At 37.8% G+C, this 13,295-nt stretch overlaps 1 protein-coding gene across 1 annotated transcript; it reads left to right on the top strand.

Moving 5' to 3' along the window:
• The first annotated feature begins 3,613 nt into the window (after positions 1-3,613).
• On the top strand, positions 3,614-13,295 carry LOC118036566 (ribosome biogenesis protein BOP1 homolog). Its single transcript, XM_073408404.1, is given in 15 exon segments — positions 3,614-4,094; positions 4,222-4,341; positions 9,092-9,175; positions 9,177-9,260; positions 9,382-9,479; positions 9,595-9,697; positions 9,803-9,953; positions 10,049-10,181; positions 10,267-10,373; positions 10,459-10,529; positions 10,649-10,709; positions 11,462-11,692; positions 11,788-11,872; positions 12,202-12,380; positions 12,840-13,295. Coding segments are annotated over 15 exon segments (1,731 nt in total). The 5' UTR covers positions 3,614-3,956; the 3' UTR covers positions 12,926-13,295.

Consider the following 13,295-nt stretch of genomic DNA (forward strand, 5'->3'; position numbering starts at 1 on the left):
AGATGATATGATTGCCAAGTCTAAAAAGGGACAGGATCATGTTGAAGTTTTGAGGAAGTTATTCGAGAGGTTGAGGAAGTATGAACTAAGGCTTAATCCCACAAAATGTTCATTTGGAGTTAAATCGGGCAAGCTGTTAGGATTTGTGGTAAGTGATAGAGGTATAGAGGTGGATCCAGATAAAGTAAGGGTCATCCAAGCTATGACATCCCCTAAGACGGAGAAAGAAGTAAGAGGATTTCTTGGGAAGGTTAAACTACATTGCTCGGTTTATAGCTCAGCTAACAACAACATGCGAATCTATATTCCGACTACTAAGAAAAAAGCAACCTGGAACCTGGAATAAGGAGTGTGAGGAGGCATTCAATAAAATCAAGCATTATTTGCAAAATCCACCTTTACTGGTTCCTCCGGTATCAGGAAAACCTCTAGTATTATACCTAACAGTAACTGAAGCGGCCATGGAATGTGTATTGGGTCAGCATGATGAAACCGAAAGGAAGGAAAGAGCTATTTATTACTTAAGTAAGAAATTCACTGAATGTGAGTCTAGATACACGGAGATAGAAAGACTTTGTTGTGCGTTGGTGTGGGCGGCAAAGAGGTTGTGACATTATATGTTATACTATACCACTTGGTTGATTTCAAAAGTGGATCCTCTGAGGTATATTTGTAACAAGCCCTTTCTCTCAAGTCGAATTGCAAGGTGGCAAGTATTATTAGCAAAATATGACATAGTGTATATGACAAGGAAAGTCGTAAAAGGAAGTGCAATCGCGGATCATCTGGCCGATAACGCTGTTGAAGATTACGAACCTTTGGATTTTGATTTCCCTGATAAGGATATATTATCAATAGAAAAAGAAGAAGAGAAGACAGATTGGTGGACCATGTTTTTTGACGGGGCAGTGAATGTATATGGTAATGGGGCCGGTGCGGTAATAATCTCTCCTAATAAGAAACAGTATCCAGTTTCGGTTAAACTGCATTTCGAGTGCACCAACAATACAGCTGAGTATGAAGCTTGTATCCTCGGTTTAGAAGCGACATTGGAGCTGAAGATAAAGAAGATAGATGTATATGGGGATTCAATGTTGATTATCTGCCAGGTTAAAGGGGAATGGCAGACCAAAGAGAAAAAGTTGAGGCCGTACCAGGAATACCTATCCACGCTAGCAAAGGAATTTGAAGAAATTAGATTCACCCATCTAGGAAGGGAGGGGAACCATTTTGCGGACGCTTTGGCCACGCTAGCTGCTATGACTACCATTGATCTCAAGTGCAAGGTACAACCGGTACACATTGACATTAGAAATGACCTAGCTCACTGTTGTTTAGTTGAAGGAGAGATAGACGGACAACCTTGGTATTACGATATCAAGAATCTTGTACAAAATCATGAATATCCGGTAGGAGCTTTTAAAACGGATAAGAAAACCTTAAGAAGGTTGGCTATAGACTTCTATTTAGATGGAGAGATTTTATATAAAAGATCATTTGATGGAACCCTGCTAAGGTGTTTGAATGAGGCAGATGCTAGAAAGGCATTACGAGAGGTCCATGAGGGGATTCGCTCAACCCATGCTAGCGGGCATATGATGGCAAGGAAAATCCAAATGGCTAGTTATTTTTGGATGACACTAGAAAAAGACTGTATCAACTATGTCAGAAAATGTCACAAATGTCAAATTTACAGTGACAAGGTCAATATGCCACCAGCTCCACTATTTAATCTAATATCTCCTTGGCCATTTGCAATGTGGGGAATTGACGTGATCGAGCATGTTAACCCAAAAGCTAGCAATGGTCATAGATTCATCCTCGTAGCTATTGACTACTTCACAAAATGGGTGGAAGCTAATTCATATGCCCACGTAACACAGAAGGTAGTGAAGAAGTTTGTAGAAAAGGACTTAATTTGCCGATATGGTCCTCCAGAAAGGATAGTGACAGATAATTCACAAAATTTCAATGGCAAAATGATAATGGAGCTGTGTACTAAATGGAAAATCAAGCATTCAAATTCCTCACCATACCGACCAAAAATGAATGGCGCAGTAGAAGCTGCCAACAAGAACATCAAAAAGATTATTCAGAAAAAGGTAGTCACATATAGAGATTGGCATGAGATGTTGTCGTTTGCTCTTCATGCATACCGCACTACAGTCAGGTCCTCGACAGGGACTACCCTATATTCTCTGGTGTACGGTATGGAGGCAGTGATGCCTTTGGAAGTGGAAATTCCGTCGTTAAGAGTGTTGATGGATTCCGAATTAGAAGAAGCTGAGTGAGCCAAAGTGAGACACGAGCAACTGAACCTGATCAGTGAAAAGAGGATGGCTGCAATATGTCATCACAAACTTTACCAGAAACGAATGCCAAGGCATATGATAAAAAGGTTAGACCGCGGTTGTTTTAAGAAGGGGATCTAGTATTGAAGAAAATATTGTCGTTACCCGGAGACGATCAAAGCAAATGGGCACCAAATTACGAGGGTCCTTACGTAGTAAAGAAGGCATTCTCAGGAGGAGCGTTGAAGTTGGCTAGAATGGATGGAGAAGACCTAGCTCGACCTGTGAATTCTGACTCTGTAAAAAGATATTATGCGATTTTGACAAAATGAGGCCCTGAAATAAAATCCCACCTCCTGGACAGTTGTCAGATGCCTATTGGATTATTCTTGCAGTCACGGACTATTACCCCTCATTTTACACCCAAAAAAGAAAGAAAGAAAAAGACAAAGAGAGACTGGCAGAAAGAGAGCTTGATGAATTTACCGAGATCGGAGGATTTGAGGACTGAAGGTTTAAGATGAGAGTGGAACCAGCAGAGAGAGAATTTGAAGCATCGGGCTCCCATTGATTAGAGTAAAAACAAAAAAACTCCAAGATGATCAGACAGTGAGGAGACAATGTGAGGTGAAATAATCAAATGGTTAGGATGACACTAATCCTTATTCTAAAAGTTGTTTGCATGCGTTGCTGCATCACAATAAGGGTTTGGAAAGGAAAGAGAAAGAGTGGGTTGTGGACAGTGGAGGATCCTTCATTCCTAATCAGTTTTATTGAAGCTTGCAAGCAAGAAAGCAACTTCGCTTGATGTTGTGCTGTGTTTGCGCAACAAAGTGCAGAGGGCCTTTTTACTCTGCTTTCTGGTTTCAACTTTCTGGTTTCAGAATTAATTGGACTGAATTAATGGGGTGAAAATTGGACTGAAAATTGTTGAATTTGACTGAATTTAATGCCATTTCAGTATTATATGACTGATTTAATTGGACGAATTGTTATGTATGAATTTTTATTTAAAGCATGAATTTTTTTTAATGTATTTTAAAATTCCTTACGATTTTACGATTTTACGATCAGAGTTTATGAACGGCTTTCCATGCCATGTTAAAATTGGCAGTAATGCATTACTGCTTTACTGTCCTGAGCTTTCTCTTCAACACTGGGTGTGAAATATCAAGGTTGCTTAGAATTATGCTATAGTTGTTGTGATTTTTAGTTTTTGGATTGAGATGAAAAACTGATCAATGTATGTGGGATATTGAGTCTTTATGGACTAATTGGCACTCATTTTATGAAGTGAAATGGTTGATTTCAACAGGAAAAAAAAAAAAGAACTCGGACTTTTTAATGATTCTCAAGATTGTTTTCAGCATGATTAGACCACATTCATTCTTCAATATTTTGCACTTCCTTTTGCAGGAGGATGAATCGTTTTCTTCTCCTTTCTCTCTTAAAAGAATTAATCTTTGAAGTGCACATGCTTGCAGAATTAATGATTAGACTTTTTAATGATTCTCTAGATTACATTCATTCTTCAATATTTTGCACTTCCTTTTCGGGAGGTTGAATCATTTTCTTCTCTTTTGAAGTGCCATCGTGCCCCCCCGCGAGAAAATTTCAAAGTATCAACTTTAATCAAGTGTAATCTTCGCTAACTTGTGTTTGCTAATGTTGATTTTTCTTTCAAGGCGAAAGATTAATGATGAGTACAACGATGAGGAGGTAGAGTTGACAAAAGAAGAAACCAAACTTATTCGTAGAGTGCTCAAAGGAAAGGCTCCACATGGTGACTTTGATCCATATGCGGTCTGTAGTTCTCATTCAATTTCATGTTCAAATATTTTCATACAAATATAGTTTTTATTAACTTTTTTCATTCATATCATGCTTAATGTTATATGCTTAAAATTGATCTCCTTATGTTTTCATTCAGCCTTACGTTGATTGGTTTAAATGGGAAGATTCAAAGCATCCATTGTCAAATGCACCAGAGCCTAAGGCTCCGTTTGTTTACTGGAAAGTAGTTTCCTTTTGGAAAGTGAATTCCAAGAAAGTATTTTCCGATGTTTGGGTAGTGTAATGGAAAATGAGTTGGAAAACACTTTCCAGTGTTTGGTTATGTCATGGAAAATGAGCTGGAAAATAACTTATTAATATTTTTTTTCTCAAGTTTATTAAAATAATGAAGAACAAATCTTACAAATTAAAAAGTTGAATAAGAATGAAATTGAAAAAAATATATAATTTCATAAATTATCTCAAATAAAATAATTAATAATCAAAATAATAGAGATCAAATCTAAAAAATTTAAAAAAAAAAATGAAAGATGAAGAAATTAAAAATAATAATAATCAACATTTCATAAATTATTTCAAATAAAATAAGTAACAATCAAAAGAATGGCCCCCATGTATTCTCGATACTTTGAAGCATCATTTCCAACTTGGGTGGCTTGCTGTTGCAACCTTTCCGCATAACGGGCTACTTGCCCAACCTGTTTTGACATATGTCTTATTTTGTCATGGAATATGGTGTTATATGCGATTATTGCTTCGTTACTGGCTCCTAAGGCTTCGTTACTTCTTTCCAACACTCGAACCATATCCTCTAACCGTGCCAGCTTATCTCTTATCCTCTGCAGTTCTTCCTTTTTGATATCCAGCTCGGCTATTTTGGAATTAATTTGAACTGCAAAGCTGTCCATGTAGTCTTGGCATTCTCGACGCTCTTGCTTAGCCTTACTCAGCTCCTCTTCCATCTCGAAGTAATGGCTTCTCAACTCGTCTTCTCGTATCTCGATCTCCGATTGTAAAGCCATCATCCTTCCTTTCGAAGACTCGGCTCTCTTCTGGTAATCCCTCATGTCAGACTCAGCGGCCCTTCTTGCACTTCTCTCTTTCTCCAGTTGCACCATGTATTGAGCTTTGACCTTCCTTTCTTCTTCTATGTCGAGGTTGGCTAGCCGATTCTTCTCCTTTTCAACTCCTACTTTCTTTAAAAGAAGGTTCCTTCCCTTCTTCAAAGAATCCATCATCTCCTTATCAACATTCATCTTGCCTTTTGTTGATCTCTTAACCTTAGTCAACTCTTTTTCTGTGAACCCATTCTTCTTAACCAGCTCATCATATTCAGCTATTCGATTCCTTAACTCAGCCTGGACCCCTGTTGTTATCTCTTCAGCTATCTCGGCCCTTTTCTGTCATTCCTTTAGAGACGTTAACTGCTTATCTTATTTTTCTAACCGCTGATTCAAGAAAACCCTCATCGTATTTTCTTCCTCTAACTGGTTTTCTAATAGTTTTTATTGCCCCTTACTTTTGCTGTAATCAATTCTACACTGCTCTAGCTGCTTTCTTAAATCTTCCTCATCATCCATTCTTTTTCTTTTATGTTGTTCTGTCGTTGATTCCGACTGTTCTTGTGTAGAGAAACCCTTCACTTCAGAAAGCTCTTCATTCCTCCAAACTGCATAATTCTGGCTGAATGAGGTTTCAAAATTGCTTCCTTCTTCCCTTTTCACCTTCAAGGGTCTTTCCCAATCTTGTCGGATAAGCTTCATTTCTTCGAGGAATGGTTGGTGCTTGAATAAACCGATGAAATCAGCTAAACCCAAGGTTCTTGGTGTATACTGCATTCCGTCTAACTGTCTTGTTACAAGGGCGGGCGCATAACTGATGTAACCGGTTACACAAATCAAAGGAACTCATATCTTGCTTCCACAGCTCATTGTGCAGATGGCGTTGTTCATCCACGGCGCTTTCCACTTGAAGTTGCTCCTTGGCAAGGTTGCATACTTATCCATCCATGTTTTCTCATCCCAATTCTTCCAAGTCTCATCTATGGTAATCTTTAACGGTCGCAGGTCAAACCACCAAAAGTTGTTGAAGATGTCCCTTGGTGTTTCGATATGACTGATTATCCATAAACACAACATAGGGATGCAGCATCTCATAGCTCCTTTTCCATGCGTTCTACAATGATTGAGGGATAACATGGTTTCTCCCAAGATGGTTGAGGAGGGATTGATCCGGTCATGCTCGTATTCGACGAAGACATTTGCTGCTTCCAAACTAATGACCCCAATTTCAAAAGGGAATAATACTAGTCCAAAGATGGCGAAGGCCACCAACCTATATCGTTCATCTCCCAACTTGCCTTCTTCAGCATTTTTCTTCATTCGGGCTTCAATGACCTTCCATTTAAAAACCCCTTCGGCGACTCTACATTGGCTGATCTTTCCTAAGCCTAATAAACTGACTACCTCCAAAGCTGTGTCCTCAAATCTTCGCCGGTGGTATATTCTGTGGCTGTTATTTTGAAAATCTAGAATCCTCTCATATTCCTCCAAGGTTGGTGTCATATCGATGTTCCCAAAGGTAAAACACCGATAACTAGGATCCTAAAAATTCAGAAGGGCTTTGATCGCCGCAGCTTGTACGGGCAACCTCGTTATTTGTGCAACTCTCCCATATTGTCTTTCAAAAAGAGTCTCATCGATATATTCCATGATAGACAATAACTTCCCTAAGTCATTTACCATGTGATTTATCTTGGTAATGCATGGTAACCCACTAGCATCGATTCTTGGACATTTTCCTTCAGCTATCTGAGCCAGCTCAGATTCTTGTCCGAATTCTTGGAAAAAAAGGAACTTAGTCATGATTTCAGCTCAAAACCTGGATTGATGAATTTAACCATATTAATCATGATGCAAATGGAAATACATAACCTAAGGACAAGCTCTATTTATTAAGTGAGAGTGGGTAGTTTTTCTATCTGGTCTTGAAGGGTCTCATATCTGCCCAGTGACGTTCTTCGTAAAGATAGTATGGGGGCGTTGCTAGGAACAGTTAAGACACGTATGCCCACCATTACCAAGCAGGCACTCAGATATGAGTTGGGTGTTTCACGCATTTAAACCTTGACCAATAGTCTTAGGGTAAATCGCTAATTCCCCACTTAACTTAAAGTTTGTGTGTGCTTCTCAAAATAAAAGCAAGTGATGCATGAGACAATTTTATACAATGCATGAATAATACGCGTAAAATAAAAAACAAATATGCAAATAAATAAAAGGAAAGGCATATTAATAATAAGCACAGGAAAACACAAACAAATTAGACAAAAACAAAGCTTAGTCTACAAGGTCCCCATTGAACAGTGTCGTTTTGACACTGTTCCTCTTTCTGCACGCCCCCTTAAAACAAGGAACAGTGTCGGAGCCTAAAGCCTCACGCCCCCGTTGAAGACCTCACCCGGTGTCCCCTGCTCCCCACGCGCAACAACTTCCCTGCTCACCATTTGCCTATAAATACTGCCCTTAGTAGTTGCAGAGGAGGGGGTTTTTGGTTTTTGGTGGGAGAAAAAATGGACAGAGAGGTTGGACAAAAGAATAAAAAAAAAGACAGGGAGAGGGGAATGTAAGAAAAATAAACCGAGAGGAGCTGGGAATAACATAGAAGAACTAAAAAAAAACAGAGAAAACAGAGAGGGAGAACGTAAGTAACAGAGGAGGAGATAACATAGTGGGAATACAGGAGATTGAAACGCAAGGGAAGGCTACACGAAGCAACAAAAACAGAAGAGCAAGGAGAAACCGAGTGCCGGAGCAAAGCTCACAGACACCTCCGATCCTGCGCAGCAATTTCATCGCCATCGTCTTCAACATCGTTTCAACCAGGTATGTCTCCCTTCTCGTCGTTGTTCCCAGCACTTAACTGTCAAATATAATTCACATGAGCGTTCACATCCAATATAATGTTATCAAATATAATTCACGCGAACAGTGAATGCTATTTCACTGTTCACATAAATATAATTCACGTGAACAGTGAAATATTATTTCACTGTTCACGTGAAATATAATTCGCGAGAGGCCTGCTGGGTTCAGCCCAGACACGTGGGCCCAGCCCAAATAAAAAATAAAAATTCTTCAAAAAAATTTCCAAAGAATGTAATTTTTCTGTAATTTTATTACTATATTTTGATTAATATCGGTTTTTATTTTTATACTGTAAGGATACAAATTCGGTATTAAAATACCTGGTTTTCGTCAAAAAAAAAATGTTTATTAAAAAAAATGTTTTGTTTTCATGCATACGGCCTAGTCTCTCCAATATATATATATAAATATTATAACATCATATTTTCACACAACAAAGAAAATTTCAAAACAATATATGTATTAGCATGCATTTTGGCTTTAATAACCAGTTTATTCAAGCCATGAGAACTAGGCCAATATTTCAAAAATTCCAAAAAAATTATTGTGTTTTCTTTTAGTATTTGGGGTTACGATCTTATACGTAAGACGTATTTCGAATATTAAATTTTTTTTTTTAATGTCAGAATTACCCATTAAGATAAGGATCTCCTTACCGAGGACTTTTCTTGAATCATATCCAACAATTAAGAAACACAACGAGACCTCGAATTTTATCAGACAAATAAAACAATGCAGCTTACCTTAAGTATGGCATATTTGGGGTGCTAATACAGTCCCCGTACCCGATCTTTGAGACCAGTTAGGGTTCCTAGTGACCAAAATACTAGGTGGCGACTTCCAATCCATTTTCCATCAATAAACGACAAGAATTTCTTGTCTCCCCATATTTGTCAAATAGATATAGATTTACATTGTAGATTTAAAATGGAAAAACTTGTAAAATCGTCGCGACGCCGCACACGTGCAACATTTTTAATGAGCCATCATTGTGAATTTTATTTGGAGGGGTTCATTTCTGAAAGTCCTGATGTTGTTCAATGCTTCATTTTCGGTTCCTTATGTCTTGTGAATCTACAGGTTCTTGGACTAGTTAGGGCAATTCGAAAAGGATTAATAAAATTTGACAAGCCAAAAGAAGAACCTCGTTTCTACATGTTGTGGGGGGGATGATGCTAGCTCATCAGAAAAGACTGGCCATTTATCTTACATTCCTACTCCAAAACCGAATTTGCCAGGTGTGGTCTTGGTTTTTTTTATTAATATTTTTAAATTTTAACATTGCTTGAATGAATGAGGCTTCTTCAACTTTATTTTGCTTTTAGGCCATGAGGAGTCCTACAATCCTTCTCTAGATTTCATTCACTCAGGTTTACAATCCTTCTCTAGAATACATCCCAACACAAGAGGAGATCAATTCTTATCAGTTAATGGATGAAGAAGACCGACCTAAATTTATACCTAAAAGGTAACTTAACTAGATTTCATTCACTCAGGTCTATCAGTTAATGGTTGAGGAATTCTGTGTTCAATACTGATCATTTACATACACCTAGCATCTTAACTAGATTTCATTCACTCAGGTTTACATCTTTAAGGAGCATCCCAGCATATGAAAATGCTGTTAAAGACTCTTTTGAGCGCTGTCTGGATTTATACTTGTGCCCTAGAGTTCGCAAGAAACGTGTAAGTTACCAACCCATATTGGAGATTAAAGTTAGTCTGCATGATACTTTGTTCAATGTTCTACCCTCTTAAAGCTAATCAGAATCTGTACTCTTGATATTGCAGATTAATATTGATCCTGAGTCTTTGAAGCCTAAGCTGCCAAGCCGAAAAGATCTCAAACCTTACCCAGCAACATGCTATCTTGAGTATAGAGGGCACAAGGGTGCAGTTATGTCAATTTCCACTGAAGCTTCAGGACAGTGGATTGCTTCAGGTTGGATGCTTATCTACAATATTTGTAGTATCATCCCACCAAACATCAAATTTATCCTTTGGATGTGTATCTTATGATTTCATGTTCTTTGAAAGGTTCAAGTGATGGAACTGTGCGATTGTCGGAGGTTGAGACATGTAGATGTATTAAAGTCCGGGAATTTGGTGAAGTTGTCCAATATGTAGCATGGAATCCTTTGCCGGAACTTCCTATATTGGCTGTCTCTGTGTAAGGCTAATTGCATTTATCAATGGGGCTTAATTTTCTCAAACTTTTTATCATGCATACAACTAAAGCAAGAATGCTTTGGCAGGGGACAAGATGTGTTCCTTTTGAACACTGGGTTGGGAAATGAAGAAACACAGAGAAAAGTTAAGGAGCTTCTGCATGTCGCGACATCTACAGTTCTAGATGATTCTGGTCTGTGTAAAAATGGTTTATGCATTGATTATTTTGTAGCCAACGAAATTTTTCTGATTTTTTGCTATTTATTGTTTTTTCAAAGGTAACAAGTTGTCTGCTTGGAACTGGCTTCAAGATGACGAACATGAAGGAATCAGGTTACGGCATTTTAAGGTGATTTTCTTTGCTTATTTTAAACATTGCTCAAATAAAGTAGTTTTCTAGTTTTAATAGAACATCTTCATTTGAAATTATTCTTAGTATTTAACACTTGCCCTCTTGGACTCTTGCAGACTGTATACTCAGTGGAATGGCATCGTAAGGGAGACTATTTCTCAACAGTGATGCCAGCTGATATCCTTTTTTCCCACGTCGTTTGATTTGATTTTTGTTTCTAGAATGTACTGTTCCATGCATGAAGTCTGTCGTCACTTGACTTTTAGGTGCTTAGTTTGGTGACTTAGATTCCCTTTATGTACCCTTTTCTTGCTCTTATTGGCTCCTATTTTTGTAAGACAATTTCATGGTTGCAAAGGAACGACTGTTCATTCATATTCAGTGAGGAATGTGTTGCATTTAGTGCCATTGGTTGGTAGATGAGCTGCATGTTAAGATGGATGATGTTTCTAAACTAAAAAAAGCATGCATTTCTTTCCATCTCTTAATTATATTCATCAGCAGTTTTTATTTCTGCATTTTGACAATCCTTTGATCTTATTATTTCTCCAGTCTTAGAATTGTCAGTTTGTATTCTAGTTTTACTATTTCATGGATTTTCTTGCATCTGTTTGCCAAACCATGGCCATCATCTTTTATACTACATTCTGGTTTTGATTACACATAGAAGTATAGAACTGCAAATTTCCCTGTGAAACTATCACACGTGACAAGGGAAACTCTATATCAAAAGTGCGGTATTCATTTGTTTGAGGCAGTACTTGAGTATATTTTTACATGTGCTCTTGTTTGCATGTCTAGTTTCATTGGTATCTCAAAGCTGGTCTTCTATAAACTTAATTTTACCCCAAGGCTGAGTAATTTACTTAAAGCAAAAGGAAACAAGAATACCTATTGCCTTTGATTTGGAGCCTTGACCTATTGATTACGTGATTCAAAAGCAATTCTTATCCACCAGCTCTCAAAGAAATTTACACAAAGACATCCATTTAAGCTGCATGGACTTCCGGTAATGTCAGCAGTTTTTCATCCTACTCGCTCCATCTTCTTTGTCTCAACAAAGAAGAATGTTCGTGTTTATGATCTCTTGAAGCAAAAGCTGATCAAGAAGCTGGAGACTGGATTACGAGAAGTTTCCTCAATTTCAGTTCATCCTACTGGTCTGCTTCCCATTCTTGTTGGTAGATTCTACAAGTAGTCTTTTATTTTTTTATTATTTTACAATGTTCTTATTCCGGGGTTGACTTCCATGCAGGTGACAATGTAATTGTGGGAAGCAGAGATGGAAAGTTATGTTGGTTTGACATGGACCTTTCATCTAAACCTTACAAAGTTCTCAAGTATGCTGCGCTTTTTTTTTTATTAGACTTTTCTTTTATAATCATATGTCTTTCAAGTATTGCGTGACCATTAATGTACCTCTCAATATTTACCTTTGAAGAAGCAGTTACTAACATGAATTCTGATCGTTTTTGTACGGTCAATTAATTTAAAATCAATATGAAATTTAAAAGCAAGTTACGGAGTTCAAGCACCTTGCTAGATGAATCTTGCAGAACATTTGTACATATAAAATCATGTGATACTCTTAAAATTGGTGTTTGTCCACCTTTTTCTGACATGATTTTGTTTTTCATGCTTTCTCTTACGTGGTTTACAAATTTCTCAGGTGTCATCCCAAAGACATAACCAATGTGGCCTTCCATCGTTCATACCCACTATTTGCATCATGCTCTGATGACTGCACTGCGTATGTTTTTCACGGCATGGTTTATTCTGATCTCAATCAGAATCCTCTTATTGTTCCCTTGGAAATTCTCCGTGGACATGCAAGTTCAAATGGAAGAGGTGAGTTCTTCTTTGATATACATGTTGCATACACATGCACACATCGTAAACTAAGGGGCAGATGCATCCTGTTTTGAATTGGGATTAAGTTGAAATTTAGACATACTCTACTAAAGTAGTTACTCTCAGCAAAGCTGGATGGGGCATTTGTCTATCCCTCATAAGCACTTGAAGGATATGACTTTTCAATAATAGAACAGCTTTAGCCAATCCCAGATCAGACATCTGTGCATGTGCAGCTATAATTGTTTCACCAGCTCTCAGATGGGGCAAAAAAAGCTATATATTGCTAGAAGTGGTGGCAAGGGGTTCCTTTGTGGTTAAATCTTCTGTTGCTGTTTGTAGCTTTTGTCATAACGTTTATGTGCTACTGCATTTACACACAGGACTAATGAAGCCTTCAACATGAATTGTTGAGAGGAAACTTACAGTTGTTATTGATTCTGGATTGTTTTGTAGGAGTATTGGACTGCAAGTTCCACCCACGGAAACCGTGGTTATTCACTGCCGGTGCTGATTCTTTGATAAAACTTTATTGTCACTAAGATTATGCAAAAAGAAGCATGTGTTACTTCAGGTCAGGCCAGTTTGAGAAAGATTGTAAGCCAGATGACAAAGGGATGAAAGTAGCTGGAGAGATGCTGGAATTATATCGAGTGGTAGAAACACAATCTCAGGCATTAACAGATAGATTCGTATACTTTTATATATATATATATATAAGCATTAGCCGTGTTGCATATAATATTACTTAAGCAGAGGCCTTGATTATGATTTTGACTCTGATACAAAATTTACACTTTGATCATCTCATCAATCCAATTCTTCTCTCTTTGGGTGGAATATCCCTTGTTCAATTTCCTTTGTAGCTTTAATTAATCAGCTAAATGAAGCGATGGTTTGAAGAGATACTGC

This window comes from Populus alba, chromosome 3, assembly GCF_005239225.2.
Source record: "Populus alba chromosome 3, ASM523922v2, whole genome shotgun sequence".
Lineage (NCBI taxonomy): Eukaryota > Viridiplantae > Streptophyta > Magnoliopsida > Malpighiales > Salicaceae > Populus > Populus alba.